Below are 24,468 nucleotides of genomic sequence, written 5' to 3' on the forward strand. Positions count from 1 at the left end.
CCTGATGAAAGGCCTCAGCCTGAAGCATCAACTGTCTATTCCTCTCCATTGATGCTGACTGACCTGCTAAGTTTTTCTAGCATTTTGTGATGTGTTGCTTCAGGTTTCCTGCATCTGCAGAATCTCTTGTGTTCAGTCCAATTCAGTTCCCTGTCTGGGTTTGAGAGTGGAGTGGGATGGGGAGACGAATGGCTGCATATGGAATTTGGGGCACGTTGGGAATTCCATAAACTCTATTGAGTTGAGGCCTTTTTCCTTTCATCCTTCCCAGCAACAAACAACAGAGGTGCAAAGGCTGAAGCAGGAAATTGAGAACGAGCGGAAAATTCAGCAAAATGACAAGAAAGTTCTTCAGAGCCAGATCAAGAACTTACAGGATGTGCTCCAGAGCAAAGAGGAGCTGCTCAAAAAGTAAGGAGAGTTTTAAAGATTTAAAGATGAAATTAGAGCACATGTAGTCATGGGGAGAACATGCAAACTTTTTACAGACAGTGATAATCCTACACAACCCAGTTGCTGTAAAGCATTATGCTAGCAGCTACACAATCATGCCAGTTAGCTGGTGCCCAGAGATCACATGTGGGGTTTTGTGGGATGAAGCACCCTTGAAGGTGATGCATTGACTCAGTGTTCATGAGGCTACACCTCACATCCAAGGCTGCAGTTTCTCTCAATTTTATTCTTCACAGTCCATCAAACACCCCTTCTGTCACCAGTCACCTCCACCAACACAAGGTAGAGAAAGGTGAGGCATGTGGACCTAATCTGACCCTCTTGCATTGATGACCCCATAAAATATTCACCTGGCTTTGATCTGTCATGATGCAAGTGAGTGTTCTGCATCTGTTTCTGGTTGCACCCAGTGACTATTTTGGGCAGGAATCCAGTGAAATTACCCCATTCCAATATGGGATGGTTTAGACCATATCCGGTGTGGTCGCTTTCACCCTCCCATTCATGTCAACAGTTGGACTAATGAGATTAAACATTGTCTGTTGCTACTGTGGTGAGATTTTAAAGCCATAAGACATAGGAGCAGAATTGGGCCATTTGGCCCATTGAGTCTGCTTCACCATTCAATCATGGCTGATTTATTACCCCTTGCAACCCCGTGCTCCTGTCTTCTTCTCTTCACCTTTGACGCCCTTACGAATCAACCTTTGCTTTAAAATGACTTGGCCTCCATGGCCATTTGTAGCAATGAATTCCACAGATTCACAACCCTACCGCTAACAAGACTCATGATTATCTCTGTTCTAAATGGACATTCCTCTATTCTGACTGAGGCTGTGTCCCTCCTCTGGTCCTAGACACCCCCCATCCCCCCCAAGTAGGAAACATCCTCTCCATGTCCACTCTATCCAGGCCTTCCAATATTCTAAACTCCGGTACTCCAGTGAGTACAGGCCCAGAGCCATCATTCCCAGGATCAGTCTTGTAAATTTGCTCTGTGATGATGCTTGGCATGGAATGGGCGTTAAGATTTGTCGAAGTTGTAAATGGTTAATCTTTCAATGATGACCTTCGCCATCAAGGACATGCCCTTTTCATATTGCTACCATCAGGGAAAAGGTTTAGGAGCTTGAAGACACACAATCAACATTTCAGGAACAGCTTCTTCCCTTCCACCTTCAGATTTCAGAACAGTGGTGCCAGAAAGCTTGTCAACACTGTAGAATTTTCTCTATTTCTGCATAAATATGACCTAAAACGTCATCAGATTTTCACTGAAGTCCTAAGACAAGATGAAAGAGAACTTGATTAAATAAGTAACACAAAAAAATTATACTTGTTCATTTATTTATTGAGAAAAATGATCAAATATTACATGTTATCAAATATCACCATGCCTCACAGTTGTGATGAGGTTTTGGTGTTGGTGTGCAGTGCCCTTTTCCCTCCAAACATTGCAGTGTGCATTTCTGCCAAAAAGTTCAATTTTTGTCTCATCGGTCCACAGAACGATGTCCCAGAAGTGTTGTAGAACATCCAGGTGGTATTTACAAACTTGAGACACGCTGCAATGTTTTATTTAGAGTGCAGTGATTTTCTCTGTGGTGTCCTTCCATGAACACCATTCTTGTTTGGTGTTTTTCTTATAGTGGATACATGAACAGAGAATTTAGCAAGTTCTAGAGATTTCTGCAGGTCTTTTGCTGTTACCCCTGAGTTTTTCCAACTCCTTCAGCATTGTACATTGCACGCTTGGTATGATCTTTGCAGGACACCCACTCCTCGGGAGAGTAGCAACAGTACTGAGTTTCGTCTATTTGTAGACAGTTTCTCTTACTGTGGACTGATGAGCACTCAGGTCTTTAGAAGTGGTTTTGTAGCCTTTTCCAGCTTCATGCATCTATTGTTCTTCTAAGGTCCTCTGAAAGTTGTTTTGTTCGAGGCATGGTGCCCATAAAGAGATCTTTCTTGAGAAGAGCAGGCTCTGTCAGGAACCTGACTTTGTGTGTCTTTTTTATAGGTGTAGGTACAGCCCACGCCCCCAATCTCATCTCACTGATCGGAACACCTGACTCTAAATAGCTTTTGTAGCAGACATTAGCCCTGATGTTCACATACTTTTTCTAACAAATACATGTAATATTGGATAATTTTTCCCAATAAATAAATAAATGAACACACACACACAGATGCAGATGAAGGCACAAACACAGACACACGTGCGCGCATGCACGGGTGGATAGAGATAGTTGCGCAAAAGGTGGACTGGGATACGCGCGCAGATGGACAGAAGCAGACAGGGACACGCTTGCAGACGGACAGGTGCAGGCAGGCAGACACACAGACAGACATGCATGCAGACACACAGGCACACAGACAGACATGTGCACAGAGATAGACGCAGTCACAGACAGAGACAGGTAGACAGACGCACACACAGACAGACACAGACAACACTACATACGCACACGCGTGCACACAGGCACACACAGACACAGTTTAACTGAGTAACAAATTACAGGTGTCCACCACTTTATGAATGCTCGCTTTACACCACTTCGCTTTTACAAAAGACCTACATTAGTAACCTGTTTTCGCATTACAAAGAGGATTTTCGCTTTTACGAAAATTTTTCCCATATAAATTAATGGTTCTTTGCTTTATGCCATTTTGGCTTAAGAAAGGTTTCATAGGAATGCCCTACCTTTGTAAAGGGGGGGGCACCTTTATGTATTTAAAAGTAGTACAGAACAAACTTGATCCCTACCAATTCTACAATACTTTCTAATAGTTATTGAGGGAGGAATTCATCCAGTGTATGCTGACATATTCTTTTGACTGAAGGAACAAAATCTGCGCAGACAACTAGTGTAGATAATGAACAAGAAAAAATTTGAAGATGCTGGAAATCTGAGCAGCACACACAAGACACTGCAGGAACTCAGCAGGTCAGGCAGCATCTATGGAAAAGAGTAAACAGTCGACATATCGGGCCCAGATCCTTCATCAGAAGATGAGAAATCAAAAAAGAAGGTGGGGGTATGGAAGTACAAGGTGGTAGTTGATAGGTGAAACTTGGAGAGGGGGAGGGGTGAAGTAAAGAGTTGGGAATTTGATAGGTGAACGAGATAAAGGGCTGGAGAAGGGGAAACCTGATAGAGGATAGAAGACCATGGAAGGAAAGGAAGGAGGAGAAGCACCAGAGGGAGGTGACGAACAGGTAAGGAAATGAGATGAGAGAGAGAAAAGGGGATGGGGAAGGGGAGGAGGGCCATTACCAGGAGTTAGAGAAATCAATGTTCATGTTATAAGATTGGAGGCTACCCAGATGGAATATAAGGTGTTGCTCCCCCAACCCGATTGTGGCCTCATCGTGGCAGTAGAGGAGGCCATGGATGGATGTGGCAGAATGGGAAGTGGAATTAAAATGGGTGGCCACTAGGAGATTCTTCTTTCACTTCTTTCACTTTCTGCTATCTGCAGTGATCACTCCCTACGTGACTTCCTTGTCCCCACTGATCTCCCTCTTAGTACTTATCCTTACAAGTGAAACAAGTGCTACACCTGTCCCTACACCTCCTCCCTCATTACCATTCAGGGCCCCAAACGTTCCTTCCAGGTGAGGCGACACTTCACCCATTGGTCTGTTGGGGTCAGCTACTGTATCTGGTGTGGCCTCTTGTATATGGATGAGACCCGATGCAGATAGGGAGACCAATTCGCTGATAAAGCAGGATCTCCTGGTGGCCACACATTTCAATTCTATTACCCATTCCCTTTCTGATATGTCCATCTATGACCTCCTCTACTGTCACAATGAGGCTACAATCGGGTGCGAGGAGCAACACCTCGTATTCCGTCTGGTTTGCCTCCAACCTGATAGCAAGAAAATTGATTTCTCAAACTTCTGGTAATACTCCCCCCCACCCTTCACCATTCCCCATTCCTGTTTTTCTCTCTCACCTTATCTCCTTGCCTGCCCATCACCTCCCTCTGGTGTTCCTCCTCCCTTTTTCTTTCTTCTGTGGCCTTCTGTCTCTTTCACCAATCAATTTCTCAGCTCTCTGCTTCATCTCTCCCCCTATCACCTTGTGTTTCTCTCTCCCCTCCAGGTCATTTATAAAAATCACAGAGTAAGGGTTGCAGGACAGATCCCTGAGGCACTCCACTGGTGACCGACCTCCATGCAAAATATGACCCGTCCACAACCACTCTTTGCCTTCTGTGGGCAAGCCAGTTCTTGATCCACAAAGCAATGTCCCCTTGAATCCCATGCCTCCTTACTTTCTCAATAATCCTTGCATGAGGTACCTTATCAAATGCCTTGCTGAAATCCATATACACTACATCTACTGTTCTTCCTTCATTAATGTGTTTAGTCACATCCTCAAAAAATTCGGTCAGGCTCGTAAGGCACAACCTGCCCATTACAAAGCCATGCTGACTATTCCTAATCATATTATGCTCTCTAAGTGTTCATAAATCCTGCCTCTCAGGATCTTCTCCATCAACTTACCAACCACTGAAGTAAGACTCACCGGTCTATAATTTCCTGGGCTATCCCTACTCCCTTTCTTGAATAAGGGAACAACATCTGAAACCCTCCAACCCTCCAGAACCTCTCCCGTCCCTATTGACGATGCAAAGATCATCGCCAGAGGTTCAGCAATCTCCTCCTTCGCCTCCCACAGTAGCCTGGGGTACATCTCATCCAGTCCTGGTGACTTACCCAACTTGATGCTTTCCAAAAAATTTGCAGCATCTGCAGATTTTCTCTTGTTTGTGATAGAAAGGATGTGTAAGGTTAAAGCCAGAGTAATCCCGGTGGTGATGGGAGCGTTCAGAGCTGTGACACCTGGACTGGGAGCGTGGCTCCGACAAATCCCAGGAACAACACCTGAGATCTCAGTCCAGAAGAGCGATCTACTAGGAACAGCAAGGATACTGCACCGAACCCTCAAGCTCCCAGTCTCTGGTAGAGGACCGGAGAATGAGGGAGAAGTACACATATGCACCACCCATAAGGGGTGAGAAAAGATTTCTTAAAATATGTATATTTCTTGTTGTAACTTACAGTAATTTTATGTGTCACATTATACTGGTGTTATAAAACAACAAATGTCATAACATATGTCAGTGAACATAAACCTGATTCTGATTCTGGAACAACTTTTTATAGGTTGGAGAAGCAGGTCCAGGGACAACAACAGGAACTGGAGAACCAGAAGAAACAAGGCCAGCAAGAACAGTGAGTTGCAGATACCCTTCTAGTAGAAGAGGGAGACATGTTGTCATTCAAACATACACAATCTTCAAGAGTCATAATCACAAAAGATTCTCCCCTTTTGCCTTCTCTCCTTTTCCATTACCCATTCTGGCTCCCCTGTCATCCCCTTCTTTTCTCCTCACTTGTCTACTACTTCCCTCTGTTACCCCTCCTCCTTCCCTTTCTCCCATGGCCACTCTCCTCTCCAAATAGGTTCTTTCCTCCCCAGCCCTTTATTTCTTCCACCTACCACCTCCCAGCTTCTCACTTCATCATCCGTCCCCCACCCATCCACCTTCCCCCTCACTTTGTCTCACTTATCACCTGCCAGCTTGTCCTACTTCCCCTCTCCCCACCTGCTTATTCTCACATCTTCCCCCTTCCTTTCCAGTGCTGATGAAGAATCTCAGCTTGAAATGTCTATTTCCCTCCATAGATGCTGCCTGACCTGATGAATTCCTCCAGCACTTTGGTGTGTTGATATGTTAGCCAAGTTAACTTGATGAATCAACACACACAACATGCTGGAGGAATTTAACAGGTCAGGCAGCATCGAAAGAGAAAAATAAAAAGCTGACATTTCAGACCAAAGCTCTTCATAAGGACTAGAAAGGAGGAGGGAGAGTAGCAGGAGCTGCATGTTATAAGTGAATCCAGCTGAGGGGGGGGTGGGGTGGTGGTGGGGAGGGGAAGAAAATGGAAATAATCTGAGAAGCTGGGAAAGCAAAGAGCTGAAGAAAAGGGAAACTGACAGGACAAGGCATTCCCCTCCAAAAATGCTGCCTGACTTGCTGAGTTCCTTCAGCACTCTGTCTGTTGCTCTGGATTTCCAGAACTGCAGAATCTCTTGTGACTTAGTGTGCCAATACAAGGACAATTTTTTTAGAGATATAGCATGGTAGCAAGCTTTTCCAGCCCAGTGAGTCTGCGATGCATTATTGCATCCATGTGACCAATTAACCTACTAACCCATACGTCTTTGGAATGCACGAGGAAACAGGAGCATCCGGAGTAAACCCACGCGGTCACAGGGTGGTGGTACAAACCCCTTATAAATAGGAACAGGAATTCATACTGGGTCACTGATGCTGTAATGCTGTTATGCTAACTGTTACGCTACTGTGCTGCCCATGGCTCTAGAACCAGAGTCACTGTGTCAAAACAGTTAGACAGAAGAGAAAGAATTTCTTCAACCAGAAGGTGGTAATCCTTGGAACTGTATATCCAATGAGGCTTTGAGTTTCAGTTGAGTATGTGGAAGACAGAGATAAATAGATCTTTGGGAATGAAGGAATTTGACAGATGTGGGGTCACTGTAAGAACTGTTGCACTGAGTAAAAAAAACCTGCCATAATCGTATAGAATAGTATAGCAAACAAGAGGAAATCTGCAAATGCCAGAAATCCAAACAACACACACAAAACACTGGAGGAACTCAGCAGGCCAGGCAGCATCTACAAAAAAAAGTACAGTTGATGTTTTGGGCCAAGACCTTTCAGCAGGATTGGAGAAAAATAGCTGAGGAGTAGACTTAAAAGGTGGGGAGAGAAAAACACAAGGTGATGGGTGAAACTGAGAAAGTGGAGGGGGGTAGATGAAGTAAAGAGCTAAGAAGTTGATTGGTGAAAGAGATACAGGACTGGAGAAGGGGGAGTCTGATAGGAGAGGACCAAGTATGAGGGCTTGATCTGCACAGAACAGCTCTCCTGCTGTTAGTCTTGCCTGTGAGCCAATGAACTGGACTTGCAGTATTTTATAATCTGTATCCCTTTGTTGTCTCCACTAATCACCACCTAGCCTCTTGTCTTTTTTTTTAAATCTTTTTATTAATTTTAAACAAACATAAATGAAACATGAATACAGAGAGTTTGAAAGTACATAATTAATAGGTTAAGTATACATACATATAGATGATAATCTATATATAATAACCTCCCAAACTCATAGTGATTACAAAAAAAGGGAGTATATAAGAAGAAAAAAAAATCCCCAAAAAAAGAAAAGGAAAACAAACCTAACCAACATGGGCCATTGGATTATGTCAAATATACACAGTAGCGTCAATAACTCCGCACCTCCATCCAAATAATTAACAATAATAGAAACAGGGTTTAGGAAAAGTCAGTTTAACTGATATGAAAATGTTGATAAATGGTCTCCAAGTTTCTTCAAATTTAACTGAAGAATCAAAGACAAAACTTCTAATTTTTTCTAAGCTCAAACAAGAGATAGTTTGAAAAAACCACTGAAATATAGTTGGAGGATTAATTTCTTTCCAGTTCAATAGGATAGATCTTCTAGCCATTAATGTAACAAATGCAATCATCCGTCGAGCTGAGGGGGATAAACAAATATTGTCCACCATTGGTAAACCAAAAATTGCAGTAATAGGATGTGGTTGCAATTTGATATTCAGAACTGTTGAAATAATACCAAAAATATCTTTCCAATAATTTTGCAAACAAGGGCAAGACCAAAACATGTGGGTCAATGAAGCTACTTCAGAATAACATCTGTCACAGAGTAAAATCGAGCAAGTTTATCCTTGGACATGTGAGCCCTATGTACAACCTTAAATTGTATTAGGGCATGTTTAGCACAAATAGAAGAGGAATTAACTAATTGTAAATTTTTTCTCCCACTGCTCAGTGGGTATAAGACAGTGAAGTTCTTTTTCCCATTCCTTCTTAATTTTTTCTGATACTTCTGGCTGTATTTTCATGATCATATTATAAATGGTGGCTACTAAACCCTTCTGGCAAGGATTCAGAGCTAACATTTTTTCCGTAATGTCCATTGGACATAATTTCGGAAAAGACTGTAACATATTATTCAAGAAATTTCTAACCTGCAAATATCTAAAAAAAAGAGTTTTAGGCAAATTATATTTATTAGAGAGCTGTTCAAAGGACATAAAACTATTATCTAAAAATAGATCACGAAAACATGTTATACCTTTTGTTTTCCATAATACAAAGGCTTGATCCATAAAAGAGGGCCGAAAAAAAAAGTTAGATATAATAGGGCTTGATAAGATAAACTTATTCAAGCCAAAAAACTTACTAAATTGAAACCATATTCGCAATGTATGTTTAACCATAGGATTAGTTATTTGTTTATTCAATTTAGATGAAGAAAAAGGAAGTGAAGATCCTAAAATTGAAAACAATGAAAACTCTTGTACAGATTTACATTCCAAATTTACCCATTGTGGGCAAGATGCTTGTGTCCAAAATATTAAATATCGAATATTTGACTGCCCAATAGTTAAATCTCAGGTTTGGCAAAGCAAAACCACCCTCCTTCTTAGGCTTCTGTAAATATTTTTTGCTTAGTCTAGGATTTTTATTCTGCCACACATATGAAGATATTTTAGAATCAATAATATCAAAAAAAGATTTAGGAATAAAAATTGGTAGTGCTTGGAATAAATATAAAATTTTGGGTAACCCTATCATTTTAATAGCATTAATTCGACCAACCAATGACAAAGATAATGGAGACCACCTGGTAACAAGTTGCTTAATTTGGTCAATTAAAGGTAAAAAAATTAACTTTAAATAAATCCTTATGTTTCTTGATAATTTTAATACCCAAATAAGTAAAATGATCTGTGACAACTTTAAATGGTGTTTATAAATTGTAACTTGCATATTTAATGGAAGTAATTCACTCTTATTAAAATTCAGTTTGTAACCAGAAAAGCTACTAAACTGAGCTAGCAAGGACGAAATAGCAGGAATCGATCTCTCAGGGTCAGATATGTATAGTAACAAATCATCAACATATAATGATAACTTATAAGTCCCTTCCCTACGGGTAATACCCAAAATATTAGGTGATTCACGAATGGCGATAGCTAAAGGTTCCAAAGCAATGTCAAATAGTAAAAGACTTAAAGGACAGCCTTGCCTTGTACCACAAAATAACTGAAAAAAGGAGATCTTTGACCTAGCCTCTGTCTTTATCTCCACTCTTCATTTTCCCACCTGGCTCTATCTATGCATTAAAACCTTCTTCATCTGGATCCACCTAGCACTGCCTGGTATCTGTCTCACCCCTCTCCCTCAGCTCACCGCCGTCTTACACTGTCAGTCCTGATGCAGAGTCTCAACCCAAAATGTCGAGCATCCCTTTGCCTTCACGGATGCTGTCTGACCTGCTGAGGTAGCTTGTTTCTCGTTGTAGATTCCAGCATTTACTGTCTCTTGTGTCTCTTTATAGTCCAATAATCTAAAAATATTTCACTGGCTGGAAAGCACTTGGGATAACCTGATCTTATTCAGGGCGCTACATAAATGCTAGATTTTCATCAGATGTTTTTAGTGCCCTTCAGGGCCTCTGCTTAGGCCAGTTGCTCAGCTCTGGCACCTCATGCCTGGTGCTCAAGTGTACTAGGCTTCTGCTCCTACTACATGCTGTTTCTCTGGCCCTGCTGGGCTGTGATAGCTCTGGAAGTTTTGTTCCACCAAGGAAGGTCCTTTGTGTTTGTGTTTGTGTGTGTGTGTGTGTATGCTTTTGTGCTTGTGGACTGCACACTTATTTGTGCATGTGTCTGTGCTTGTGAATGTATGCTTTTGTGCATGTGTGTGCAAGCAAGATATTTTTGCTGTCTCCTGTTATATTTCCATGAGCAGAGTTGCTGCTTGTTTACATCAGGGAAGGAAAGGTCCAAGGTATCAGGAGGAACAGCTTATCTGCTGGAGGAAGCCAACAGGTCAAGCAGCATCTGTGGGAGGAAAGGAACTGTCTGCATTTTGTGCTGAAACCTTGCATCACTCCTGATGTGTTTCTGAGTTGTCAGGGTTTGTGACTGCTGTTCACATTTCCCTCTCAGTCATTGGATAAAAACCAATTAAGCAATTTCTGAAATGTATCCACTTGTGTTGTTAATCATTAATCAGCTGCTGCTGATGGGAGACGTGTGCTTCGCTGTTTTTCAGAGACCAATGGGCACAGGAGAAATCTCAGCTGGAGAGACAGTCAGCGAAAAGCAAGGATGAGTTCATCGAAGCCATGAGAAGAGCAATGGCTGCCGAGGTACCTCAAGGACTCCGACAATTCAGTTACAAAGGATTTATTTTGCCATAATCAGAAACAGGAAATGCGGGAAACAGTCACATATCAGGCGATGTTTCTGGAGAGAACAAACCAGAAGAGTCACTGAGTTAAAACATTGACTCTCTTTCTCTTTTGACAGATGCACACTGACCTGCAGGGGATTTCCAGCAGTTTCTGCTTTAATTTCAGGTTTTCAGTATCTGCATTTCATTATTTCTGTTTTGCCTTCATCCTTTCATTGGAATTAAATGGACTAGGAGCAGGACAGGAAATTATGCAGATGCTGAAAATTCAGAGTTATACACACAAAATGCTAGAGAAACTGAGTAGGTCAGGCAGCATTGATAGGGAGGGGGGAATGGACAATTGATGGACAATTCTCCCAAGGGCCTCCACTCTGTTTCTGCACCAGTTCCACATTTTTCCAGTAAATCTTCTGTGAAATGTTTCCTAAGCGTTATCACTCTCCCTCTACTTTTTCTTGTAAGTTTAGTAGGTATAAACTCAGACTCCCACAGGTGAGTTCTATCATCCTTCTAGTAAAGTACTCATTGCTAATTTTTTGTAAATTACAGAAAGTGGTGGAAACAACAGTCCATCACAGGAAAAGCCCTCCCCATCACTGAGCATTACCACAAGAAAGCAGCATCCATCATCAAGAGCCCCCCATCATCTAGGTCACAGTCTCTTTTCACTACTGCCATCAGGCACCAGGTGACACACTACCAGATTCAGGAACAGTTATTATCCTTCAACAATCAGGCTTCTGAACCAGCGTGGATAACTTCACTAACTTAAACACTGAACTGATTCTACAACCTACAGACTCACTTTCAATAATCATACAACTCATGTTGTCAGTATTATATTTTATTATTTTATATATTTATTAATAGAATTATTAGTTGTTTTTATTTGCATTTGACTTTGTTCATGGATGGGGTCACGAGTTTCTTTTGGAAGTGCATTGGGGAAGTATCAAAGCGGTCAGGATCTATCCAAACCAGAAATCCTAGATCAACAGCTCTGTACGAGCAGCACTTAACGCACAACACAGAGCTTACGTTGCCGGTGACCAACAGAAACTCAAGAAATGCAGCTACAATCTCTGCAAAGTCATCAAGGCAGTGAAACTACAATACAGGGACAAGATCCAGACACAACTCTCCACCAACAACACACAGCTTATGGCAAGGTCTGCACACCATTGCAGACTTCAAAGCTAAATGCAGAGGAGTTTCCAATATCAATGCCTGTTTCCCAAAGGAACCAAATCTTTTTTACACTCAGTTCGATGTCGCGAACGCTGAGCCCCCAAGGACAGCTGCCGAAGCAACCTGCACCTTGGCCATTTCTGTGGCTGAGTTACGCAGGTGTTTCCAACGAGTGGACAATCACAAGGCTGTGGGACCAGACGGCATCCCAAAGCAGGTAGTCAGGATGTGCACGGCACAACTGGCAGACATTTGTTTACAGACATTTTTAATCTCTCTCTCTCTCTCTCTCCCAGTGTAGAGTGCCCTCTTGCTTCAAAACAACTACCATTGTTCCTGTACCTAAAAAGACCAAGATAACATGTCTGAACGACTGGCATCCTGGTCAACTCACCTCAATAATAAGTAAATGGTTTTGAGAAGCTGGTCAAGGACTACATCTGCAGCATGCTACCACCCACACTAGACCCCCTACAATTCGCCTACTGACCCAACCAATTGACAGATGACGCAATAGCCATAGCTCCAAACACCGTCCTTACACATCTGGAGAAGAAGGAGGATACACATGTGAGAATGCTGTTCTTGGACTACAGTTCAGTGTTCAACACCATAATTCCCTCCAGGCTTGACAAGAAGCTCAGAGATCTCGGCTTTCACCCTGCCTTGTGCAGCTGGATCCTGGACTTCCTGTCAGATAGCCAGCGGGTGGTAAGAGTGGGTTCCCTCACTTCTGCCGCTCAACACAGGTGCCCCTCAGGTCTGTGTCCTAAGCCCCCTCCTTTACTCTCTGTATACCCATGACCCATGACACCCACAGCTCTAATCTGCTCATTAACTTTGCAGACAATACTACACTGATTGGCTTAATCTCAAATAATAATGAGGCAGCTGACAGAGGAGAAGTCATCTCTCTGACACAGTGGTGTGAAGAAAACAACGTCTCCTTCAATGTCACAAAAACAAAGGAGCTGGTTGTGGACTACAGGAGGAATGGAGACAGGCTAACCCCTATTGACATCAATGGATCTGGGGTTGAGAGGGTAAACAGCTTCGTGTTCCTTGGCATCTACATCATGGAGGACCTCATGTGCTCTGCACACACCAGCTGTGTGATGAAAAAGGCACAGCAGTGCCTCTTTCACCTCAGACAGTTGAGGAAGTTTGGTATGGGCACCCAAATCCTAAGAACTTTTTACAGGGGCACAATTGAGAGCATCCTGACTGGCTGCATCACCGCCTAGTATGGGAACTGTACTTCCCTCAATAGCAGGACTCTGCAGAGAGTGGTGCAAACAGCCCAGCGCATCTGTAGATGGGAACTTCCCACAATTCGGGACATTTACAAAGGCAGGTGTGTAAAAAGGGCCTGTAGGATCATTGGGGACCTGAGTCTCTCCAACCACAATCTATTCCAGCTGCTACCATCTGGGAAACGGTACCGCAGCATAAAAGCCAGGACCAACAGGCTCCAGGACAGCTTCTTCCACCAGGCCATCAGATTGATTAATTCATGCTGATGCAATTGTATTTCTGTGTTATATTGACTGTCCTGTTGTACATACTATTTATTATAAATTACACATTTAGACGGAGATATAACGTAAAGAATTTTACTCCTTGTGCATGTGAAGGATGTAAGAAATAAAGTCAATTCAATTCAATTCTTGCATATTATTTGTTAGTCTTTGTGTGTTTAATTCAATGATTCTATTGTACTACTTTGTCCTACTGTGAATGCCCACAAGAAAATGAATCTCACGGTATTTTAGGGTGACATATATGATAACTTTGATAATAAATTTGTTTTGACTTCTAATTGGGTCCAGTTGGCATCAATGCCAGTGAAGCTATTCTGTTAAATGTAAGCCGAGTTACACTGCTTACTGAATCAGGTTTAATATCACTGACATTTGTGGTGAAATATGTTGTGGCAGCAGTACAGTGCAATATATAAAAAAATGATACGTTACAAAAATAAATAACCAATGCAAAGGGGAATAGTGAGGTAGTGTTCATGTGCTCATTGCCCATTCAGAGATCTGATGATGGAGGGGAAGCTGTTCCTAAAACATTGAGTGTGTGTCTTCAGTCTTCTGCACCTCCTCCCTGATGGTAGTAATGAGAAGAGGGCATGTCCTGGATGGTGAGGGTCCTTAATCATGAATGCCCCCTCTTTGAGGTACCGCCCTTTGAAGCTGTCTTTGCGGTGGTGAGGGGAGGAGAGAGGTTGTGTCCATAATGAAACTGGCTGAGTTTACAACTTTCTGCAGTCTCTTATGATCCTGTGCAGTGACCCCCTCCAGACCAGACAATGATACAACCAGATGGAATGTTCTTCATGGTACATCTGTAGAAATTTACTAGAGTCTTTGACATACCAAATCTCCTCAAACTCCAAATGAAATAGAGTTGCTGGCATTTCTTCTTGGTGAATGCATCAATGTCCTCCCTGTAACTTCCAAGTCTGTTTCTCACTTTAGCAGCTTGAAGTATGGCTGGGCGTCCAGCTTTATTTTGCTGGTCATGTGGAATATTTTGTCCGGTTAGAAGTGTTGTTTAACCATAGACTGGTTACTTAGAGCTGCTTGCATCCCTGATTTTGTTCTGTTTCTCAGGTCCAGGTCCTGGAATGTAGGCGGGACAAAGGAACAGCTTTTCTTGAGCAGGCTGCCAAGGAAGGAGAAGTTAAACTGTCTGGCTTGAGACAAAATCTCGTGAGGTAAGCAATCCAAAAGTTGCTGGTGATTTCAAGATGCCCTTGGATACTGTAGAGAGACAAAGCCAAATATCATTTCCACAATATTGAAAAGCCTAGATAGAGTGGACATGGAGAGGATGTTTCCTATAGTGGGGGAGTCTAGGACCAGAGGGCACAGATAGAGTGGATGTGGAGAGGATGTTTCCTATGGTGGGGGATTCTAGGACCAGAGGACACAGATAGAGTGGATGTGGAGAGGGTGTTTCCTGTAGTGGGGGAGTCTACGACCAGAGGACACAGATAGAGTGGATGTGGAGAGGGTGTTTCCTATAGTGGGGGAGTCTGGGACCAGAGGACACAGATAGAGTGGATGTGGAGAGGATGTTTCCTATAGTGGGGGAGTCTAGGACCAGAGGGCACAGATAGAGTGGATGTGGAGAGGATGTTTCCTATGGTGGGGGATTCTAGGACCAGAGGACACAGATAGAGTGGATGTGGAGAGGGTGTTTCCTGTAGTGGGGGAGTCTACGACCAGAGGACACAGATAGAGTGGATGTGGAGAGGGTGTTTCCTGTAGTGGGGGAGTCTAGGACCAGAGGACACAGATAGAGTGGAAGTGGAGAGGATGTTTCCTATAGTGGGGGAGTCTGGGACCAGAGGACACAGATAGAGTGGATGTGGAGAGGATGTTTCCTATATAGTGAGGGAGTCTAGGACCAGAGGACACAGATAGAGTGGATGTGGAGAGGGTGTTTCCTGTAGTGGGGGAGTCTAGGACCAGAGGACACAGATAGAGTGGATGTGGAGAGGATGTTTCCTATAGTGAGGGAGTCTAGGACCAGAGAACACAGTTAGAGTGGATGTGGAGAGGGTGTTTCCTGTAGTGGGGGAGTCTACGACCAGAGGACACAGATAGAGTGGATGTGGAGAGGATGTTTCCTATAGTGGGGGAGTCTAGGACCAGAGGGCACAGATAGAGTGGATGTGGAGAGGATGTTTCCTATAGTGGGGGAGTCTAGGACCAGAGGGCACAGATAGAGTGGATGTGGAGAGGATGTTTCCTATGGTGGGGGATTCTAGGACCAGAGGACACAGATAGAGTGGATGTGGAGAGGGTGTTTCCTGTAGTGGGGGAGTCTACGACCAGAGGACACAGATAGAGTGGATGTGGAGAGGGTGTTTCCTATAGTGGGGGAGTCTAGGACCAGAGGACACAGATAGAGTGGATGTGGAGAGGATGTTTCCTATATAGTGAGGGAGTCTAGGACCAGAGGACACAGATAGAGTGGATGTGGAGAGGGTGTTTCCTATAGTGGGGGAGTCTAGGACCAGAGGGCACAGATAGAGTGGATGTGGAGAGGATGTTTCCTATAGTGGGGGAGTCTAGGACCAGAGGGCACAGATAGAGTGGATGTGGAGAGGATGTTTCCTATGGTGGGGGATTCTAGGACCAGAGGACACAGATAGAGTGGATGTGGAGAGGGTGTTTCCTGTAGTGGGGGAGTCTACGACCAGAGGACACAGATAGAGTGGATGTGGAGAGGGTGTTTCCTATAGTGGGGGAGTCTAGGACCAGAGGACACAGATAGAGTGGATGTGGAGAGGATGTTTCCTATATAGTGAGGGAGTCTAGGACCAGAGGACACAGATAGAGTGGATGTGGAGAGGGTGTTTCCTGTAGTGGGGGAGTCTACGACCAGAGGACACAGATAGAGTGGATGTGGAGAGGATGTTTCCTATAGTGGGGGAGTCTAGGACCAGAGGGCACAGATAGAGTGGATGTGGAGAGGATGTTTCCTATAGTGGGGGAGTCTAGGACCAGAGAACACAGATAGAGTGGATATGGAGAGGATGTTTCCTATAGTGGGAGGAGTCTAGGACCAGAGGACACAGATAGAGTGGATGTGGACAGGATGTTTTCTATAGTGGGGGAGTCTAGGACCAGAGGAGACGGATAGAGTGAATGTGGAGAGGATGTTTCCTATAGTGGGGGGAGTCTAGGACCAGAGAACACAGATAGAGTGGATGTGGAGAGGATGTTTCTTGTAGTGGGAGGAGTCTAGGACCAGAGGACACAGATAGAGTGGATGTGGAGAGGATGTTTCCTATACTGGGGGAGTCTAGGACCAGAGGACACAGATAGAGTGGATGTGGAGAGGATGTTTCCTATAATGGGGGAGTCTAGGACCAGAGGACACAGATAGAGTGGTTGTGGAGAGAATGTTTCCAATAGTGGGGGAGTCTAGGACCAGAGGACACAGATAGAGTGGATGTGGAGAGGATGTTTCCTATAGTGGGGGAGTCTAGGACCAGAGGACACAGATAGAGTGGATGTGGAGAGGATGTTTCATGTAGTGGGGGAGTCTAGGACCAGAGGACACAGATAGAGTGGATGTGGAGAGGATGTTTCCTATAGTGGGGGAGTCTAGGACCAGAGGACACAGATAGAGTGGATGTGGAGAGGATGTTTCCTATAGTGGGAGGAGTCCAGGACCAGAGGACACAGATAGAGTGGATTTGGAGAGGATGTTTCCTATAGTGGGGGAGTCCAGGACCAGAGGACACAGATAGAGTGGATGTGGTGAGGATGTTTCCTATAGTGGGGGAGTATAGGACCAGAGGACACAGATAGAGTGGATGTGGAGAGGATGTTTCCTATAGTGGGGGAGTCTAGGACCAGAGGACACAGATAGAGTGGATGTGGAGAGGATGTTTCCTATAGTGGGGGAGTCTGGGACCAGAGGACACAGATAGAGTGGATGTAGAGAGGATGTTTCCTATAGTGGGAGGAGTCCAGGACCAGAGGACACAGATAGAGTGGATGTGGAGAGGATGTTTCCTATAGTGGGGGAGTCTAGGACCAGAGGACAGAGATAGAGTGGATGTGGAGAGGGTGTTTCCTATAGTGGGGGAGTCTGGGACCAGAGGACACAGATAGAGTGGATGTAGAGAGGATGTTTCCTATAGTGGGAGGAGTCCAGGACCAGAGGACACAGATAGAGTGGATGTGGAGAGGATGTTTCCTATAGTGGGGGAGTCTAGGACCAGAGGACAGAGATAGAGTGGATGTGGAGAGGATGTTTCCTATGGTGGGGGAGTCTAGGACCAGAGGACACAGATAGAGTGGATGTGGAGAGGATGTTTCCTATAGTGGGGGGAGTCTCGGACCAGAGGGCACAGATAGAGTGGATGTCCTTTTTGAATAGAGATGAGGAAAAATTTCTTTAGCCAGAGAGTGGTGAATCTGTGGAATTCATTGCTCCAGACGGCTATGGAGGCTAAGTTATTGGGTGTATTTAAATTGGAAGTAGATAGGTTCTTGCTTAATCAGGGTGTCAAAGGTTACAAGGGGAAGGCAGGAGAATGGGGTCAAGAGGGATAAACTGACATGATAGAATGGCAGAGCAGACTTAATGGGCTGAATGGCCTAATTTGTCCCTTTATCTTATGGAATATTAGCAGGGAAGTTTTGTGATCAGGGATGGCTTCTCGGGAATATACACCAAAAGATAATAGCACAGAAAGAAGGTGGCCACTCAGCCCTTTGATTCCGTGCTGGCAGTTAGAACAATGCTCCTTGATTGTTCGCATGCAGTTCCCTTTTTCAGAGAAAAGCTGATCTGCCACCTTCCCCAGGCATCCTCTGGGGCATCATGTTCTGTATCCATATCTAAAAAATCTCCTCTTTGCTGTTGCATGCTGGTGATTTTGAATTTAGGTTGTGAGGAGTGATGCATAAAACAGAGCTGTTCATTAATAAGAACTACACCGTGTGTAGGAAAGATAGGAAGGTGGGTAAAGGGGGTGGCGTGGCCCTGATAGTAAGCAATGATATCAAGTCACTAGAAAGAAGGGACAGAAGATCAGAAGAAGTAGAATCCCTGTGGGTCGAGTTTAGAAATGGCAAGGGTAAAAAGACACTAATAGTAGTTAAAAACACAAAATGCTGGCAGAACTCAGCAGGCCAGACAGAATCTATGGGAGAAGGTAGTGACGAAGTTTCGGGTCGAAACACTTCATCAGGAGTATAGTAGTTATATACGGGCCTCCAAACAACAGCCGGGATGTGGACTACAAGCTACAGCTGGAAATAGTAAAAGCGTGTCAGAAGGAAAATGTCAAGATAATTATGGGAGATTTTAATATGAAAGTGGATTGGGAAAGTCAGGAAGATACTGGATCTCAGGAGAGGGAGTTTGTAGAATGCCCACGGGAACAGCTTGTCCATAAGCCCACCAGGGGATCGGCTGCTTTGGATTGGGTGCAGTGTAATGAACCTGAGGCAATTCGGGAGCTAGAGGTAATGGAACCCCTTGGAAGTAGTGATCATAATATGATCGAGTTCAGTTTCAAATTTGAAAAGGAGAAGCTGGTATCAGGTGTATCGATATTTCAGTGGAACAAAGGAAATTACAGTGGTATGAGAGAGGAACTGGCCCAAGTTGATTAGAAGAGTAAGCTAAATGGAGGGACAGTAGAGCAGAATTGGATGAAATTCCTATAAGAAATAAGGAAAGTGCAGGAAAAATATTTTCCAAGAGAAAAGAAAATCATAAAAGGAAAAATTACACAAATGTGGCTAACAAGAGAAGTTAAGGCTAAAACAAAAGCAAAAGAGATGGCGTACAAGGAAGCAAAAATTTGTGAGAAAACGAAGGACTGGACGAATTTTTAAAAATTACAGAAGGAAACTAAAAAAGTCATTAGGAAAGAAAAGATGAATTATGAAAGGAAATTGGCAATTAACATAAAAAAGGACACTAAGAGTTTTTTTAAATATATGAAGAGTAAAAGAGTGACATGGGTAGATATAGGACCTATTGAAAATGATGCTGGTGGTGGATTTATGGAATTTGTTGCCACAGACAGCTGTGGAGGCCCAATCATTGAGGGTTTTTAAGGAGGAGATTGACAGGTATCTAATTAGTCAGGGTATCAAGGGATATGGGGGAAAAGCCGGGAATTGGAACTGGATGGGGGTATAGTTTAGTTCATGGTGGAGTGGCGGAGCAGACTAGATGGGCCGAATGGCCTACTTCTGCTCCTTTGTCTTGTGATCTTGTGATTAAAGTGTTATATGAATAAAGAACAGCACAATAAAGGGAACAGCTAAAAAGGTCATCTTTATACTAAAAACTAGCTCAAACTGGAAACTCCAGTGATAATAATAACCTATGAAATAGCCAAATTTAGTGGTGTGACATCTGCTGCAGAGAAACTTCTAGAAAATACAGAATCAGCTGTACTATAATTAGTGAAGAATTCACTAAACAATTACCTGTGTACATTGTAAGTAATTATATAAAATACAAAGAAACAGCAAAGCAAAGCTAAATTATAAGGAAAAACTAACAAATTTACATCCTAATTCAGCATCTTCCTCCTGAGTCATAATGTTTCTGTTTTAAGTGGGAGACTCCATGTCCTGAGACTGCTGCATCATTCTAGATTCCTCCACTGGTAGAAACACCCCCTTAGTGTCTGCCCTTTGGGATGTAAGTGGTTTCAGTAAGATCATGCTCCAGTCTTCAGTGTCATTAATGTAGCATCCTAAGCCATTTTGTATCTAATTTTTGAACATGACTCTCGACCAGGGGTTCCCAACCTGTGCTCCACGGGCCCCTTGCTTAATAGTATTCATCCACAGCATAAAAAAGGTTGGGAACCCCTGCTCTAGAGTGAACTGAGGTGCTGTGAGCATGTGTGTACTCTTTTGTACCGGTATCACTGTGTGGTAAGGCTGAGAAACCTCTTGTTTGTTTCTTTTGTTTCCATAGTGGGCCTGCAATACAGATCGATGTCAAAGCTGCAATAATGGCATATGAAATGGTGCTTGCTGACATCAAGTCAAAAATACATCAAACAGTGGTGAGTAGTTGGTAAATGTTTAGCTTTCTTTCTTCAATCATTTTCTTATGTAACCATTTCCCTCAAACCATTTAATTCTTCTGGTTCCATTGGCTTTTGAGGGAAAATAATTAAAGTGATTATCTGAAATAAGTGTTCAAGTTGACAGCTTAACAGATCTACTATATCAAGCTAGGAGCTCGTGGCCTTTATATTTTGGGTGAGGGAGGAGATATTTCTTGTCTGTCCTCAGTGTTTGTTGAACTTCTTCATTTGTGTCAACGATGAACACAGTCTAAAGATGTGCTGGGGCTGCCTGGAAATGTCACCACGCTTCCGTTCGTCGCCAAAATAGCACACCCATAACTTATATCCCTAACCTGTATGGCTTAGAAATGTGTGAGGAAACAGGAGCACCCAAAGCAAACCTATGCGGTCACAGGGAGAACTGAGAAACTCCTTTCAGACAGCAGTGGGAATTGAACCCCGATTGGCACTGTGAAGCGTTATGCTACTCGTTTATCCAATTATATCTCTATTCTTTGGCATTGAAGAATAATTGGTGATTCTACTGAAACAGTTCAGGAATCACAAGTGAGTAGGTGTCTCTACTATTGGGAAAATCTGAAACAAGGAGTCACAGTTACAGTAGAAGGGATGATCAATTAAAACTGAGGGTAGTCAACCTTGGGAATCCTTTATCGCACGGTAGTGTAGGGGTCAGCACGATACTATTACAGCTTGAGGCATTGGAATTCAGAGTTCAATCCTGGTGTCCTGGACGAACGTTGTTTCGTTTTTACTGTGTATTGTACTAGCAGTTTATGGTCGAACAGACAATAAACTTGACGTGACTTAATGCATTGAGTTGCTTAATTGTATGAATCAGCAAGTATACCAAATACAGTGGCCACAGAGTCGATGCAAGAGATAGCTCTGTCAGTGGTCTGAGTGACAGTTCTTGAAGTTTACCATTTGTATTTTCCAGACTGTCTTCAATGAACAGATTGACCTGATACGGAATGGAGCAAAGCTCAGTAACATGCCGCAGGTTCCGGTCCTGCTCCCTCCATCCCAGTCAGAATTCATGGTGAGCACTGAGCACTAAACGCTTGTACCCTTTCAAATGTTAATGATGTTATTTCAGCAACGAAAGGGATTTTTGAAATGTTAAGGTGGTTTATTTGAAATGCTGAAAAATAGCAAAAATGGTAAAACCAGCCAAGTTGTCACTGGCACCAGACAAACCGTATCCGGTGTGGGGGGGGGGGGGGGTAGTATGAGTGTGTGTGTATTTGTGTCCACACTTCCACACCTCATAACTACACGAGTACACTTGTCTCGTAAGTCCCTCACCACCCCTCCATCCCCCCATTCACTGTCACTCCACACCTCATCCCTACACTGACAGATTCCTCTCCACAGTCCCTCACCACCCCCTCCATCCCCCATTCACTGTCACTTCACTCTGACACTCCACACCTCATCCTTACACTCCTCTCCACAGTCCCTCACCATCCCCTCCATCCCCCATTCACTGTCACTTCACACTGACACTCCACACCTCATCCCCACACTGACACACTCCTCTCCACAGTCCCTCACCACCCCCTTCATCCCCCATTCACTGTCACTTCACACTGACACTCCACACCTCATCCCCACACTGACACACTCCTCTCCACAGTCCCTCACCACCCCTCCATCCCCCATTCACTGTCACTCCACACTGACACTCCACACCTCATCCCCACACTGATACACACCTCTCCACAGTCCTTCACAATCCCCTCCATCCCCCATTCACTGTCACTTCACACTGACACTCCACACCTCATCCCTGCACTGACAGACTCCTCTCCACAGTCCCTCACAACCCCCTTCATCCCCATTCACTGTCACTCCACACCTCATCCCCACACTGACACACTCCTCTCCACAGTCCCTCACCACCCCCTCCATCCCCCATTCACTCACTCCACACCTCATCCCTACACTGACACACTCCTCTCCACAGTCCCTCACAAACCCCTTCATCCCCATTCACTGTCACTCCACACCTCATCCCCACTGACACACTCCTCTCCACAGTCCCTCACCACCCCCTTCATTCCCCCATTCACTGTCACTTCACACTGACACTCCACACCTCATCCCTACACTGACACACTCCTCTCCACAGTCCCTCACCACCCCTCCATCCCCCATTCACTGTCACTCCACACTGACACTCCACACCTCATCCCCACACTGACACACTCCTCTCCACCGTCCCTCACCACCCCTTCATCCCCCCATTCACTGTCACTCCATACTAACACTCCACACTGACTCTCCACACCTCATCCCTACACTGACACTCCACACCTCATCCCTACAGTGACACATTCCTCTCCACAGTCCCTCACCACCCCTCCATCCCCCCCATTCACTGTCACTTCACACTGACACTCCACACCTCATCCCTACACTGACACACTCCTCTCCACAGTCCCTCACCACCCCTCCATCCCCATTCACTGTCACTCCACACTGACACACTCCTCTCCACAGTCCCTCACCACCCCCTCCATCCCCCATTCACTGTCACTTCACACTGACACTCCACACCTCATCCCTACACTGACACATTCCTCTCCACAGTCCCTCACCACCCCTCCATCCCCCCCATTCACTGTCACTTCACACTGACACTCCACACCTCATCCCTACACTAACACACTCCTCTCTACAGTCCCTCACCACCCCCTCCATCACCCATTCACTGTCACATCACACTGACACTCCACACCTCATCCCTACACTGACACACTCCTCTTCACAGTCCCTCACCACCCCTCCATCCCCCCCATTCACTGTCACTCCACACTAACACACTCCTCTCCACAGTCCCTCACCACCCCCTCCATCCCCCATTCACTGTCACTTCACACTGACACTCCACATCTCATGCCTACACTGACAAACTCCTCTCCACAGTCCCTCACCACCCCTCCATCCCCCCAATTCACTGTCACTCCACACCTCATCACCACACTGACACACTCCTCTCCACAGTCCCTCACCACCCCCTCCATCCCCCATTCACTGTCACTTCACACTGACACTCCACACCTCATCCCTACACTGACACACTCCTCTCCACAGTCCCTCATCACCCCCTCCATCCCCCATTCACTGTCACATCACACTGACACTCCACACCTCATCCCCACACTGACACACTCCTCTCCACAGTCCCTCACCACCCCTCCATCCCCCATTCACTGTCACTCCACACTGACACTCCACACCTCATCCCCACACTGACACACTCCTCTCCACAGTCCTTCACCATCCCCTCCATCCCCCATTCACTGTCACTTCACACTGACACTCCACACCTCATCCCTGCACTGACAGACTCCTCTCCACAGTCCCTCACAACCCCCTTCATCCCCATTCACTGTCACTCCACACCTCATCCCCACACTGACACACTCCTCTCCACAGTCCCTCACCACCACTCCATCCCCCATTAACTGTCAATTCACACTGACACTCCACACCTCATCCCTACACTGACAGACTCCTCTCCACAGTCCCTCACCACCCCCTTCATCCCCCCATTCACTGTCACTCCACACCTCATCCCTACACTGACAGATTCCTCTCCACAGTCCCTCACCACCCCCTCCATCCCCCATTCACTGTCACTTCACTCTGACACTCCACACCTCATCCTTACACTCCTCTCCACAGTCCCTCACCATCCCCTCCATCCCCCATTCACTGTCACTTCACACTGACACTCCACACCTCATCCCCACACTGACACACTCCTCTCCACAGTCCCTCACCACCCCCTTCATCCCCCATTCACTCACTTCACACTGACACTCCACACCTCATCCCCACACTGATACACACCTCTCCACAGTCCTTCA

At 44.8% G+C, this 24,468-nt stretch overlaps 1 protein-coding gene across 1 annotated transcript in view; it reads left to right on the forward strand.

Moving 5' to 3' along the window:
• LOC132385074 (E3 ubiquitin-protein ligase TTC3-like) overlaps positions 1-24,468 on the forward strand; it is a 277,705-nt gene that overhangs the window by 140,371 nt on the left and 112,866 nt on the right. The window contains exons 27-32 of the mRNA XM_059956787.1: positions 272-411; positions 5,633-5,701; positions 10,663-10,759; positions 14,613-14,716; positions 20,473-20,563; positions 21,531-21,632. Coding sequence (XP_059812770.1) covers positions 272-411; positions 5,633-5,701; positions 10,663-10,759; positions 14,613-14,716; positions 20,473-20,563; positions 21,531-21,632 — 603 coding nt within the window. The remainder of the gene's footprint in view (positions 1-271; positions 412-5,632; positions 5,702-10,662; positions 10,760-14,612; positions 14,717-20,472; positions 20,564-21,530; positions 21,633-24,468) is intronic.

This window comes from Hypanus sabinus, chromosome X2, assembly GCF_030144855.1.
Source record: "Hypanus sabinus isolate sHypSab1 chromosome X2, sHypSab1.hap1, whole genome shotgun sequence".
NCBI lineage: Eukaryota > Metazoa > Chordata > Chondrichthyes > Myliobatiformes > Dasyatidae > Hypanus > Hypanus sabinus.